Source organism: Xiphophorus hellerii, chromosome 1, assembly GCF_003331165.1.
Source record: "Xiphophorus hellerii strain 12219 chromosome 1, Xiphophorus_hellerii-4.1, whole genome shotgun sequence".
In the NCBI taxonomy this organism is placed as follows: domain Eukaryota; kingdom Metazoa; phylum Chordata; class Actinopteri; order Cyprinodontiformes; family Poeciliidae; genus Xiphophorus; species Xiphophorus hellerii.
Genome location: NC_045672.1, coordinates 27,259,055 through 27,274,039, shown reverse-complemented (window position 1 = coordinate 27,274,039; position 14,985 = coordinate 27,259,055). Strand labels below are relative to the sequence as shown.

General features: G+C 39.7%; 1 protein-coding gene across 1 annotated transcript in view; it reads right to left on the bottom strand.

Moving 5' to 3' along the window:
- plxna2 (plexin A2) overlaps nucleotides 1-14,985 on the bottom strand; it is a 217,677-nt gene that overhangs the window by 171,430 nt on the left and 31,262 nt on the right. The window contains exons 2-3 of the mRNA XM_032557615.1: nucleotides 12,379-13,708; nucleotides 4,817-4,999 (exon numbers count right to left, since the gene is read on the bottom strand). Coding sequence (XP_032413506.1) covers nucleotides 4,817-4,999; nucleotides 12,379-13,575 — 1,380 coding nt within the window. The 5' untranslated portion in view covers nucleotides 13,576-13,708. The remainder of the gene's footprint in view (nucleotides 1-4,816; nucleotides 5,000-12,378; nucleotides 13,709-14,985) is intronic.

Here is a 14,985-nt window from a genome sequence, read left to right as displayed (position 1 = left end):
TGGGAATGTGCCTGCTTAGGCCACATCTAAACTAGATTAAAACAACCCCATGTTTTCCTGGAACTCCAAGATGGCTTCAAACATCACTGGGTCACAGGACTTTGGAAAACCTCATTTTAATGCTAATGCAAGTGATCTGGCAACATGTATCGCATCTTCTTTACAATGTTTCTGAACAACCTGCTGAATTTCCTTATAAATATGGAAGATTTTTCTCATTTTCTCCATGAGGTACAGCCTTAAGTGGAGGTAGAAACACCAACATGACAGTATACAGGGGAAGTGTCTCTGAACAGAGTATTACACACCAGAGTATGCTCCTTTTGCAGTAAGTTAACCCATGTCCATACATTGGCAAATGCAGAAAGAATTAGGCACACAAAATACAAACTAAGTCATTTTTAGTGATCACTCAGACCTGATCAACAAATTCTCAAAAGCCTGAATTTGTTTTTCTATGACTAGACAGGACAATTTTAAATCAATGTTATGAAACCTATTAGCTGTTGCTAATGTTTCATCTTCCTCTTCCCCTTTCTCTTCATCGCTATATATAGTGCCATTTATCTTTACAAATATATTGTGAAGATCCCTCCAGTACCCAGCTACATCTATCCACTGTCTGGCATATTTTTAATGAAGTGTTGCTACTTAAGGACAGAGTAAAGAAAGCTTTAGCCACCCATCTAAGACATAAGTTTGAAAAGCAAGTTTTGGTAAATGGTGTAAAAAGCCATTGATGTTAAACTCTAAAAATCAACACTAAACAGTGGAAACCTCTGGTATGAGCCATCCAACACCTACAAGACAGCCTTGACTTTCCTCCCCAGGCAGTTTCACAACCTTTCACACTTTGAAACATGGGACCACAACATCCCCCATGCTGGTCGGGTTGGTAAACAACTCAGGGGTGATAACAACCAAAACAACCATAAAGACTGGTACGTGGGTGGGTCAGTGACCCACATATGACTTTAGCAACTTGCAAAGTGGTGAAGCCCCAACAACACTTCAATCCCCACAACTCAGAACTGAGGAAGCCGACAAGAAACCGATACAAATAAAAGTGCATTTAAAGAGTTAATAAAATCTACATATGCTAGGTTTCAGAGTTTAAGAATACAACTGCCTTCATTACAGACAATCTATATTTCTGTTGCAAGGGGATCTTCTGCTCTTGACTGAAAGCCAATCCCAACTAAAGCGTCCAGTTTTGTTAAAAACCAGCTTTCAAATGCCTGCAGTATGACTGTGTTTTTGCTCTATGCTGGGTTTTAGACATGATTGCCAAAACTAGGCAGCTTTTGTCAGACAAATGGAATACAATCACCTTATGGCCTCCATACATGACCTCAGATTGCCAGTGTTGCTGCCCTGAATTTGGTTCACAGACTGAGTATTATCGTTTCCTGCCGTCAATGTGACTGCATGCATATTCTCCTCACCTTAGTTTCTGCTTCTACCCCCCTTAACCCTTCATCGTCACCTCCCAGAAGCCTGTCACAGACAGCGCTATCCGCCAGCACCATCCCTCATGCCTCACCATGCTTCAGCAAAGCTCAGGAAAACAGCAGAATATACGAGAGTCGGTCTTCAGGGAGAGCGAGTTTGAGGGCGGGAAGGAGGAGTGGGATTGAATGGGGAAGCAATAAATGGAAGGATGGGGAGAGGGCAACTTTGGGATGGGAGCCAATCCAATTACAAGAAGCGGTGCAATCCTAGTTTCTCTGGCAGCACTAAATTCACATTTCAGTGGTCTCCTTTGCTTTCCCTCCCCCAATGCCTTCTTCCTTACTCCATCTCTGCTTCTTTCTGCTACTCATTTCTATACATATATATATTTATATATATATTTGTATATTTTAGATCACACTCCTGTCACACTCCTACTTTTCCCCAGCTGCATGACTTTCTTGGTTGCATGAAAGCATGTATAGGATTGTGTCACCAGCAAAGCATCAAAGCTTGCCACCCAAGCTGTGTCATGCTCAGATCAGCAGGAAGCCTGAAGCATCCTACTTCATCTGTGTCTCTCACAATGCTCTGCATCATCCTTCTGCGAAGAGGCTGCAGCCAAAGATCACCACATATATCAGCCCTGCCTCTGGAGACAAAGGCAGCGAATGGATAATCCTCAAAGCATAAAAAAAACACTTCGGGCACAAAGGCACACTCTGCTGTTGTGCAAAGTTCTTGATTTTTATATAACTATTCAAACAGAGATGCACCAATCAATTAACCAGATATGAAAATCAGTTTTTTGTTGATTTGCTCTGATTGATAATGTGAAAATAAAAAAAATTTAAAAAAACAATGATGTTTTTCTTACTCATTAAATGCATCAACCAACTGCAAGTAGTCTGATGCACTTTTTGGTTCTAGACAGAGGTTTATAATTTAACAATGCATAAGTTGGGGTTAGTTATGCAAGTCCTTCAGTTTCTGTTGGTTACAAAGCTAGTACCTTTATCCAAGTACTTGCAGCACATTTTTCCTTTATTGTGTTACACTGTTTAAAACAAAAAGAAGAGTTCAGAATCAGTCAAATTTGGAATCAGCGGGTCAAATCTCAAAGATTAGTTTGTATCTGGCCGGCGCACTTGTATTTAAAAAGTAAACCTTTATTTTTTCACACTGATACATAAAACCACACAGAGGAAGGCTGGCTATGGTCCTTCTTTTTTTCCATGCACATCAGGAGAACAGTCAGAACTGGTCAAAGCACAAGCTTCCATGCAAATAATGGCTTCACCTTGACCAAGATTCTACCTGCATGCAAATGAGGCTGGTGCAGTTGCTTTTCTAGTCAAATCTAAAACCAAGTTAGATATAAAGAATGGGAATAGTTCAATGAAGAACAAGCCTTTGGATCTCAGTTTAAGCAATTAGAGTGCAGTTCAATTTCCTAACAATTTAGCACTCTCCTATGTACAGCTTAGGAAAAAAAATCACATTTTGTACTACAAGCATTGTAATAAAATCTTTGTTTGGGAACATTAAAGTTGATCAGAGTCTAAACTTTTCTCATTTTCTCATCTAGTGACTCTTCGTATGTGTCCTACCAGGATTATGGTGCTCTGCGCATTGGACTGTGCTGCTTTTTTTGTCTACATGCTCGTCTCATATCCTGGTTAATTCCTTCTTCAGCTTGCCGTTACTGTGGCTACAGTCACGGCTGTGTGAGAAGCAATTTGAGTACGTACACAGCAGCAGCAGCTCGATTGTCTTTTTTAGCATGGATTTTCAGAGATCTGGGCAGATGATACAGAAATGGAAAGTGGGGAAGCGAAAGGCAGCCACAGGCGAAAGTGTGGAAGGAAACACAGAGATGAAACAATATCTGAACAATCTTTTCTGCCTTTTCTAATTTAGTTAAATAAAGGAGGCAGTAGATCTTTAAACGGCTCAAACAGTGGATTACATCAAATGATCTTGTTTCCATCCCAATACAACCACCACAATGTAATCTGTTAACACATTTAAATTGGAAGAAAAATAACTGACTGGCTGCACTGTGGAGAAGATGGTAACTTTGTTGTTTTTCAACAAGAAGCTCCTGGGTTCAAAATCCAGTCAGGGGTCTTTCTGCATGGAGTTTGCTTTTTTTTCTGTGCTTTAACGGGTTTAGTCCCACTACTCCAGTTTCCTTTGACAGTCCAAAAACATGTCTGTTAATTTAACTGGTTTCTCTAAATTGACTGAAGGTGTGTGTGTGTGTATGCACGCATGATTGCATGTGTGTGTGGGTCTATGTTGCCCTGGTGACCTGTCCAGGATGTACCTGGGACAGGTGCTTCAATAATCTGGAGATAGGCACCAGTAACCCAACATAAACAGCGCAACAATGTGGGGAGGGAAGTAGGGATGGATGGATTATTCAATAGGATTTTTTTTCTAAAGAACAATTTTGCAATACATTCAGCCCTTCTGTCATCTAATGAAAATCTCACTTTGTTTCACAGACGTAGAAAACAGTTTTCCTGTGTAAAGTGGCTTTGTTGTGCAAATAATTGGTGACTTTAAGTTATTTTCCACTCAGTAAAAACCTTTCTCACCAAATAATGCCATGCTTGGTAAAGTCTGATCACCGATTTAAAAAGAAAATCTTGATGAATCCACTCTGGTTTCTAGAGAACATTTGCCAAGCCTTGTGACAAAATCAACATGCACAACAGATGTATCTGTAGCTTAAAATTGTGTTTGTATGGAATATACAAGGATGCCAACAGCTGTCTTGAATTACTCAACAAACCACAAGCAAATCTGACCAGCGGACAAATTTGTATTCTCTGAGTCCAGAACACAGGGCTCATTTCCTTTTGCCAGAGCACATCCAGCAATTTTAGTCCTGTAGCAACGAAAGGAAATTCTATCACGGCAAAGTGCCAGGGCACCCTTTAACCTTTGTGGCTTTGGTATTCTCTCAAAACCGGAACTAGGGGGTTTAATGTATGGAGCAGCTCCTTTTTTTTTCGTGCTTTCAGTTGGCTAGAAGCAGAAAGGGGCCCATTAAAAGTAATAGGTCAGCTCAGGTTATTCAGCACTGGAACACAGTGCTGGAGGAGCTGATAATGACCATTACACTGAGTTAGCCACTCGTATCACCCTTCCCTGACAGTTCGACAGCAGGCTTTTAATACTAAGAAGATAATTTTGCCTCTGACTATGATCCGCATGACCAGAAATAGAAGGATGATGTCGATACACCAAGAACTCTTGACAGGTTGAATTCCTGTGCATTATGATAATGACGAGAGTGGAAATATCGCGCGTGAGAAGCGTTAACCGTTTTGGGAGAACAGGACGCAGCAATTACCTTCTTTAGACGTCCACTCCTGGTGCCCACAAAAGCCACACAGTAGCCATTGTAGACATAGGAGGTCACAGAGGTCATGCGGTCCCGAGTCTCAGTGTAGAGTGTGTGGCCAGTCACCAGCTGAGAGCCGCCAAGAGGCTGGTTGATGTCCAGACCGCAGAAGGAATCATCGATGGGCACAGGCTGCCGAACGGGAAGAAAAGCGGTTAGAAAATTTATTGTGAAGAGAAATTAAAATGAAAATCTGAATCTGAAAAAATGTCAGACAAAACTTTCAGTGAAAACTTTGGATGTAGAGAGATAGAATGGCATGAAATTTCACATGAAATAAAATGCCACAATATTTCTTATCCAAGTGAAGTCTGACAATGTTATCCAATTACTTTATCTATTGAAATATGCGTAGGTTGTTTAACATTAGTCCTCCATGAGAATCAGAAACTAACTGTAACAAAAATGTTACAGTACCAACCATATTATCAGATTTGGGGGTTTGTAAATTTCAATGGAGTTTATACAGTATGTACCATGATTTAAAATTCTTATAATTTCCTCCAGATGACAACTAAATGTTGATCTCTAATTAAAAACATATTTTGAGATCATAAACATACTTTTTTTGTGAAAATGTGAAATGTGAAAAGAAAACTGAGCATTTTCTTCTGTTGGCATTACTGATTTAGAAAAGCATAAATTGCAATAAACTGACTTGTTAAAATCTAGCCTGGAAACTTCTATGCTGATTAAAGGTTCTAGAAAAAACTTTATTTGTGAAGACAAAAAAAAATAGTTTTCCCCACAACAAAATTAAAATCAGATTTTATCTGAGCAACCCATTACAGTGCATCGTCTTGTGAATTGAATGCATCTTTAAACTCTAAACAGAAGTCTCAGAATTAATTTTGTGAACAGAGATGCACATAATAGTAAGATAGTTGTTGGAAATTATTCATAAAGAGGCTAAACTGAAATACAAAGCACTGTAAAAATGAACTTTCTATGAGCAAAAAATAATGGCTGAAACGAGAGTAAAGCTTGATGGATAAGCAAAGCTGTGGAAACAGTGTCAGACTGACTTTGGGACAGAAGTGAAGAGTGACAGAGAAGCTTAAGAAAAACGGAGAGCTTGAATTATATACAAGTTTGATTTATTATTATGCCTGAAATATGTACCTGCTCCACCTGACTGAGCTCCACCTTGCTCTGAATGTGGCTCATTACCCTGACTTACCATCTCTTCTCTGCAAGAAGGCACACTGTGCATGATAATTGTTGTAAATAAGACTCTGATTTTGTCAATTATTTGGAAAATATCATTGCAATCAGATCTTATTTAACTATGCCGAGTAAGAGGAAAAAAATGCAACTTCTGCCCTCTACGTGCTAGATAAATTTGCAAGAGCTGTGGTGATAAACCAATGAAGAATGGGAAGGTAAATGAGAGATAAGGAAGTGATGTTTCTGGTGTTGAATCAGGTCAGCTGACGCAGTTTGAGTGTCAGTGACCTCAATGTGCCATGTGGAGTAAAGTGAGACATCCAACTGAGCCCCCCACCATTTAAACATCCTATAACACCCTCTGAATATTCATCCCCGTGCTCTTACACCAACTCATTTGTTCCCTTTCTGTCAATGCATCCATCTCTCATCTGCATCCTCTGTTGCTGTCTTTGTTCTCGTCAGAGAAGTACAATTTATACAGACTAATTTGAGTGGCCTTTCCATTCATGGGCGGCAAATCAGCCTCTGCAAACACTTTCTACACAAATTTTCAAGTGCCATAATGCTGATGGTGAACAAAAACCTCCTGTATTGTAGCTATAAAGCTTGCTTTATTGTTTTCCTTTCATTTATTTTCTCCAAAGGCAAATTTATACCCCGTCTGCTTTACTGTTCACTCGACCGTAAATCCTGTGATGTAAATTTCATCATCTCTACACGATGTGCACATGGCCGACAGCAAAAATAAAAATCCACTTCCAAAGGGGGGTGCCAAACATGTAGCAGACGATGAAATCCACAGTACTTTTCTTCTTCTCCAAACAACAGTTGGCAGAACCAGCCTATTACTGTCCACTTTGACTCAACCGGCCCAAAAATTGTATGAATACAAGTTCAAATATTTTACAAGTTCTAAACAGCTTACATTCATGTACAGAGAGAAGTAGGTGTAGGCGATGGCTGCACAATTTTAACAAAACATGTGATTGCAATATTATATTTCCATTTGGTGTCAATAACGAATCATTGCAAAATTTCTAACAATCTCTGACATTCTGTATTACGGGCAATACCATCTGTGTCAGTTGATGGAATCTACTGGACCAAATAGTACCAAACAAATACTCTACTGCAAACTGTCCATCGTAATATCAATGTTATGCACACTGCTATTGTGATAACAATGCATTTTCACTATATTGCCCAACCACTGCAGATACCTTAAAATAGCAAAAAGATTGACCAATAAATTAGAGATGAACTGAGGAATCGTTTGGCAACACAAGATCAGCCCAGATATGGATCTCTTGGAAATCCTTTAATGGTCTATATTTCCTTAGGAATAACCACAGAGCCTAGGCTGTAATTATCAAAAGCCAGCAATGATGACTTACTAATGAAAGATCATAAAGACTGCTTTAAATGTCAACTCTGTTACAATTTTGGTTTTTATTTTAATTAAAAGTTTAGCTTTGTTTTACCACACTGCTCTTACCCACAAAGTGTGACGTTACCTCTGCTTCTAGTGTAAATAGCTCTTGACTATGAAATGCAGAAAAGCTAAAAAAAAATAACACCTTTTGGTTATTTACAGAGAAATCATTTAAAATCGATATTAAAATCAGAATGTTATTACAGAAAAGATATACATGCCCAAATAAAAGTAAGCTCTAAAACTTTAAAATCAAAGATTCAATACACATAGATTGAAATCTTTCAAGTCTATATATGAGTTTTACCTCTAAAATAAGAGAAAAAAATAAAACTTTTTCACTATACTTTAATAGTTGGAGCTGTAATTGTAGGAAATATCAGTTTGGAAGACATCTTGAGAAACAGGTTTAGTATCCAGACTTTCAATTCCTTCTAAATCAAACAGCTCCTCATCATATGATCTGTTGGGATCCAAACCATTTGGTTCCGATTAGCACTAGATTGTACAGATGATGTACACTTTAGAATCGGCAGTAAATCCCAAATCCCTCCAGACTCCATATGGTTGAATGTAGTTGTTCACCATCTTGCAGATGTACATATTTATTTATTTATTGGCTTTTCCCTGCCAAAAAGAAAAGAACAGCTTTGCTTCCTGAGTGGAGCTGTAGTTAGGCTAAATACAGACTAACCTTGCAGAATGAATCCCGATTAAAGCACTGTATAGCACTGTGTAGATCCGGTTAAGTTTAAGACAGGTCCATTTTAGAGGAATCTTGATCAACCTTTTAAAGAATTTTAAGAAAGTTCAGCAGCACACTTGCTTTCAGATCCAATCTCACGTTATATCAGCATTATCTATCAGCGTCTTTCACCAGTGGCAAATTAGATGGTAGCACAAAAGCAAAAAGCAAGACAAGATGATAGTGTTTGTCAGTGAGGAGAAACACACTCAGACAGACGGATACAAAAAAAATCCCATCTTGAGTCTCCTCTGTGGGATTGACTACAAAGATGGCATGAATCTCCAGATGGCAGAAAGCTGAACGGATGGGTGATAAATCTTTGATTGGCTGCTGTGTGTGTGAATCCCCCTGGTTCAGCCACAGCTCCATTCCCAGCGACAGCCATGCCTGAGCATAAGCATACTTGCAATGCAACGTGTACAAAGAGGATATCTGCTGGGTGTATAATTAAAGTTGTCCACTTTGAGCTTACTGGCTACCTGTTGTTAGCAACAAGACAGAGGAAAGGCACACAGAAACACTGTGTAATTTGACTGTTTGAGGCACAGTTAACAATACCACAAGGAGGGCCCTAAACCTTAAATGGAGGGTCTAGCCAAAAATAATTTTATATCAGGAGGATTTTCTGGATTGCAATAATTTTGACTTTAATAATACAACTTAAAGATTTGATAATGTAGTGCAAGCCACACCTGGTAAAGATGTTGAAAAAGGAAAGGCTCACAGTATAGCAAAATAAAGCATCTTATATTGCTACAGCATAATCTCATACACAAAAAAAAGAAAAATAAAACTTATGTTTGGGTACAGTTAGGACAAGGAGCCATATTTATCTTGTTATCATGCAACATGAGGTGGATGGTATGAATTGCAAAAAAAATGTCCCTAAGTTCACTGTTAGTGCAGCAATGATACACACCTTGGGATCACCAAGTCTCTATAACAACTAACAGATGTTGTCTACATACCAACTGGTTGTTAGGGATTCATGCCAGAAAAAAATTGTCTTTTTTTTGGCCCACCCTCACAAATGTAAACATGTGAAATCTGCTAAACTCTGCTAGGACGTTAACTGGAACCATGTTCGAACCGTTTTGCTGGTTGAGAAACCTAGTGTAAGATTTGCAGCAAAACCAAATTATCCTCAAGATCAAAGATAAAAGGATGGTTTCCAAACCGGACACCATCCTTTCTACTACATAAAACCAAAGAGCCAAAGCTGAACTCCACACAATAAATAACGAATAAGAGAAATGGTCACTCTGTATACACCTCCAAACTTTAGAATTTTTAATGGGGAAAACTGAGTGTTGTTCTTTTGGCAAAAATGTCCCAAATACAATGTATTTATAGCTGGTTTACTAACATTTGTGCCTCCAATAATTTTAACAAAATCAATTATTTCTTAACTTGACTTCTTTTTCTCCACTAAAATATGCTCACATTAGGGGTCAGTTTTTCTACATTTTTTGAGGAACATAATGGTGGTGCAACAAAAAGGATTTAATTTTAGGGCTTTTTACAGAACTCCATCAACAGGCAACAGGGTCACCATGCTCTGTATTCATTTGAGGAAATATGTGAAAGAGGAATTTCTGTTCAACATCAGCAAGGCTGACATAACTGGCTGCTAAAAGCAACTTGTAACGATTTAAAACTCCCTCATCTCTCGACATCTATTTGCATAATCTATAATACACTATGGATTTATTGGCTGCTCATCGAGCATGAGAGCACGGTTTAAAGGAGCAGGTTTGACATTTCTCTCGTCTCTCTGGCAAAACACACACAGAGGCCATGTAGCCTTTAATCTGAGAGGACAGCAGAACATCATTGGCAGTGCATGCCTGCAGAATGGAGTGGGAGGAGCAGGCCTTGCAGGTAACAGCTGGCAACAGTCAACGCACACTGGGATGATTGGGGACTCTTCTGGGAAGGTGGAAAAACGCTCTAATTCAAGCTCTGGCGGATAACAAGGCTCAGAGCCACAGCACTGTCACCACTATACACCTTCTTACACCCACTTTGCTGCATGCAACATCCTTTTCTTCTCAGTAGAGCTAATAAAAACCCAGCCACCAGTTTCTTAAGATAATGTCTTACTCCTCACAGCTGACATTGTGAGGTGGAGAATTTGTGGATTTTAATGAGAATGATCCATTGGGTTCTCTAAAGGGGATTAGCAAACAAAGGAGATAATCGGTGGTTTTCATCATAATAAGCGACACAGACATCATTAAACCTGACAATGCGCATATGAATGGCCAAGACTGGCAAGCTATTCTGTGCAAATGCAGACATATAACATAACACAGTCAGTCAGAAGTCATTAATTCTTAATAATCTTAAATTCCTATTAGTGGGTAGCGGAGTGAAAGCACAGAGGACTGCAGCCTCCTGGGACCAAAGGAGAATCAAGGAACTTAATTCTACTTGACAACATGTAACAGATACACAGCCTTTTTATTATGGGATAATTAGGAACTTTAGAGGGAATGGACTGGTGTGTGATCTACACCAGCATCATAAGTAGATGAATTGGAGCAGCCCCTAGACACCCTCCCTCTTAAATCTTCCCCCAAACACACACACACATACACCCCCTCTCTCCATTGAGGAGTAGAGCATTTATTTTGACTGCGCTCAGAGAAAATCACTTTGATGCTTGTAAAGAAAAATAAAGCCTGCGTAATTTATGAATATGTCTCCCTGAAATGCACTTGAAAGTGGATGTTCCCTGATAACAGAGCAACAAAACAATTTGACATCATTACAAGTAGTGTTAGAGTCATTTGATAATAGAGAGCATGAAATGCCAGGCAGTCAGAAACATTTCTGGATGATTGCTGTGTTTATTTTTATTTCAATAAACGCCCCCCTAAAGGCACTGTGCAGTTTAGGCTCACTGAGAAACTTAATACATTCTCTTACAGTTTCTTATCTTTTATCAGAGGAGTAAACCACTGCAGATGTAGAAGTTGTTTGACAGCTCCAAGACCCTGACCTTACTTATTTTTTAAGTGAACTATATTAGGAAAGTACTCGTACCCCTTATTCCCAATATTTCTTAAACCACAAACTTCTCTGGTATTAACTATGATAAACCAGCTCAAGTTGTGCATTATGTTGACATTGAAATGACAGGATAAATGGTTTTCTGCTTTTGTTTATCATTGAAATCTGAAAAGTATGGTGTGCATTTGCACATCTGGAGACTGACCTTTTTGCATGTTTTACTTTGCAATATGGCTCTGGCTTGGTCAGATCTGATATCAGTAAACACACACTTTTAACCCTTTTCCATACACTGATTAAATTTTGACTGTTCAACTCTAAATTCAATATGCTTAATTGTTTTATATTAGCTCTGGAAATAAGCTTAGGCTTGTTTTCCTGCTGGAAGGAAAACCTCTGACATGCTTCCACTAAGAGGTTTTTTTTCCAATAAGAACAAAGTCCTCCATACTCATGTTTAGCCATGTTTGGCCATGCAGACGGTGTACTGGGTATATGTCCCGTGTTAGTTTTGTGCCAAACAATATGTCTTTTATGCTAAATTTAATCTCATTCGACCATGGCATCTTCTTCCACACATTTGCACTTTCCTCAACAGAAAAACTGCACACATGAATACTTATGGCTTTCTGTATTAATATACTTTCTTGTCACTGTCCCATAAAGGCCCGATTTGCAAACCGCACAACAGTTGCAAAGAGTTGTCTTGACAACAGATTTTCCCACTTGAGTTGATGATTTCTCCAGCTGCTCCATAACCATGATCCTTCAGGCCCACTCTGACTCTACTATTTAGATGACTTCTGAAGGAAACTAATGCCACTGGAATTTTTATTTAGGGTAGAAGAGTAAATGGGATAGCCAAAAAATGCTAATAAAATACAAAAAATGCCAATAAAATACAGTAAAGTTTGTGGTTAACATTTTCAAAAGTGCGAGGGGTATTAATACTTATGTGAAACTATTTCAATTACCATTTCAGCAAATAGTCTCATTTAGGGGAGCAAAATAAACCTTTAATAAACTAATTTGACTTTTTCTGTAGAGACTTTCATGGCCGTGATCAGCTAAGAGATGCACCCAGGACTAACATTGATCTCCGTATTTTTGTTTGTAAAGTGTGTGTTTTCATTAAGAGCAACTCACCGCTTTAGTACACTGCACGTCCTTCCCAAGGAGCCAGTTGAGCTCCAGGTTTCCTTCTCCCTGATAGCAGGACTGCAGGCGCTCCTTGATTCTCGCATTGATGTCTCGGATGGTGAAGACGCAGAGCGCTGAGTCATCTGGTGGTCGATGGAACTGCTTCTGGCCCTTGGAGAAGACGGTGAACAGCACATCATCTTGGACACTTAAGTTGAGCGAAGCAGCGAGAATGCGGCCCGGCTTGCCGAGGTAAGCAGCCTGCAGCAGGCGATACTCAATGCCGTTCTTCACACAGCCGATGGGCAGAGAGACATAGGAGTGAAATTTGCGGTCGTCCTTACAGAGGCGAACAATGCGGGACGTGTAGAAGAGATCGCTGTTGGATCCGCTTGATGACATGCTGTTCTCCGGTGTCTCTGGCTGAACAGTCAGGAAGTAAACAAAGCTGCCACTTGCAAAGCCATAAACATAGTAGATGTCAAAGTGTGAGACAAGCGCTAGTGTGTCTGAAGGTATCTTTATAAGAGAGGACACAAAATCAGTATGCAACTCGTAGTCAAGCATGGCAGAAGATTCCGGATCACGTGGCAACTTTCGGCTGGAAAGAGTGGGAAAATAGTCCTGTTTACCATCCACTGCTGTGCCGATAAAAAGCGTTGCATCCTGGCCCTGTGACGGCACAATCACCCCATACATGGTCCCTGTCTGATTGACGCTGGAGAGGTAGTGCTCCTTCTTGTGGGAAGGCTCCACTAAGATAAATAGGTCATCCAATCTGAGGAGTTTACACACACCTTGGTAGAGGCTGCCACAGGCCAGCAGCCGATTTTGCGAATAATCAATGAGGAGGAGCTTGTTGACATTGTTGGTGGGCACAAGGGGCTCAGAACAGGGCTGTACAATTAGAGGAGGGTAGCAGGCCTTATTGTCATCCTTTGGGCCTGTATCATGGGAAACGAGGAGGGTGAGGTTGCCTGACAGCTTGTACACACGGTTGACTGCTCCAACATATAATGCACCAGTGGCTTGGTGAACAGTCAGGTGATTAAAAACCCAATCCCGTCGTTCTGGGTGGAAACTATTGAAGGTCTGCCCATCTGTGGCAGAAACCGCTAAAAGCCAGAAGAACAAAAGAGTCGCAACTGCTCCAAACTTGGGACAATGCGCAAAAGTTCTGTCTTTGACCTTTTGACCATCCATGTTCACTTGTCCTGCAAGGAAACCGCTGAGTAAGCAGACAGAATGGTTTAGAGGAAGAGAAAGGTGATCGTTGCCTTTTTGTTGATGAAGACCAACTTGCGGGTCGAACTTTCACAAGAACCTTCACATGTTTCTGAAAAGAGAAAACGAGAAAAGAAGAAGTTAGACATCTCAGCACGAGTCGCATTCCAAACAAAGAAACTCATGACCAGATGGAAAAACTTGTTAAGTAAAAATGTTCTGCATCAGAAGGTCAAAGGGTTGTAAAAGAGGTACTGATTTAAAGAGACAATATGTGGAAATCATCATGGTACACATTCCAAGCAAGTTGCTGGATAGGGCAAGACAATGCAGGAAGCAGAGGCAAGTTACACCACAGGAAATTAGTCTGACCTGACTCATACAGTCGATGCTGATGTCATACACTGGTCAAACAGTTTCTAAGAACAAGAACGTGGAACAAAGACGCAGCCCACAGAGAGCCTTGGACACACAGCAATGACTCACTGCATTTTACATCACCATCAAACACCATCTTGCATCTAACCTGGATTCCTTAATTAGCATTTTATAATGCTTAGTGTTAAGCCTTAATTTAGCCATTCATCCATGAAAAAGGAAAATTTGATGACTATAAAGTTGTGGTGATGACTGTATAGTCATCTACAGTAACTTACAAAGGTATTCACAGCCCTTATATATTTTTTTCTACATATTTTATGCTTTTGATGCCAGTCCCCGTTACTCGTATCTCTCAATAAAATACAGTGAAATTTTGCCATTAATAAAAGGAGTCAATTTCTCTGTATTTGAATATTGGTATAAAACACAACTGCTCTTTAAGGCCACCAGAGGTTTGTTAGAGAACATTAGTGAACAAATAGCATCATGCAAACCTAGAAAAGTGGCAACATTTTTGAAAGAAAGTAAAAGAAGTCCAATTTAAAGTTTGCCACAACCGATTATTTTTAGGAGACACAAGAAGCATGTGAAAAAAGGTGCTCTGGTGAGATAAGACAAATGTGGAACATTTCTGGCCCACATGCAAAATACTATGCAAGACTGAAAATTATCACTGTGCTTCACCCTCAACACACAATCCCCATGGTAAAATATAGTGGTGTCAGCATCAAGCTGCAGGGAAGCTTTTTTTAAGCATTCCCAGGTCAGCCGATGAGAGTTGCTAGGGTGTTGAACAGACTTAAATACAGGGCAATAATAAAAGATGCATTGAACTCCAGTCCCTGACGGCCAGGGTTTCCTAAACCTTTTAAATGTCTCTAATCCAACACACCAATAAAATGGCTAAATTACCTTCTCAGTATGCAGTTAAGTTCTACAGAGTCCTGCTAATGACCTGATTATTTGACTGGCTGTTGAAGCAGAGGCACATCTAAAAGTTACAGGTCC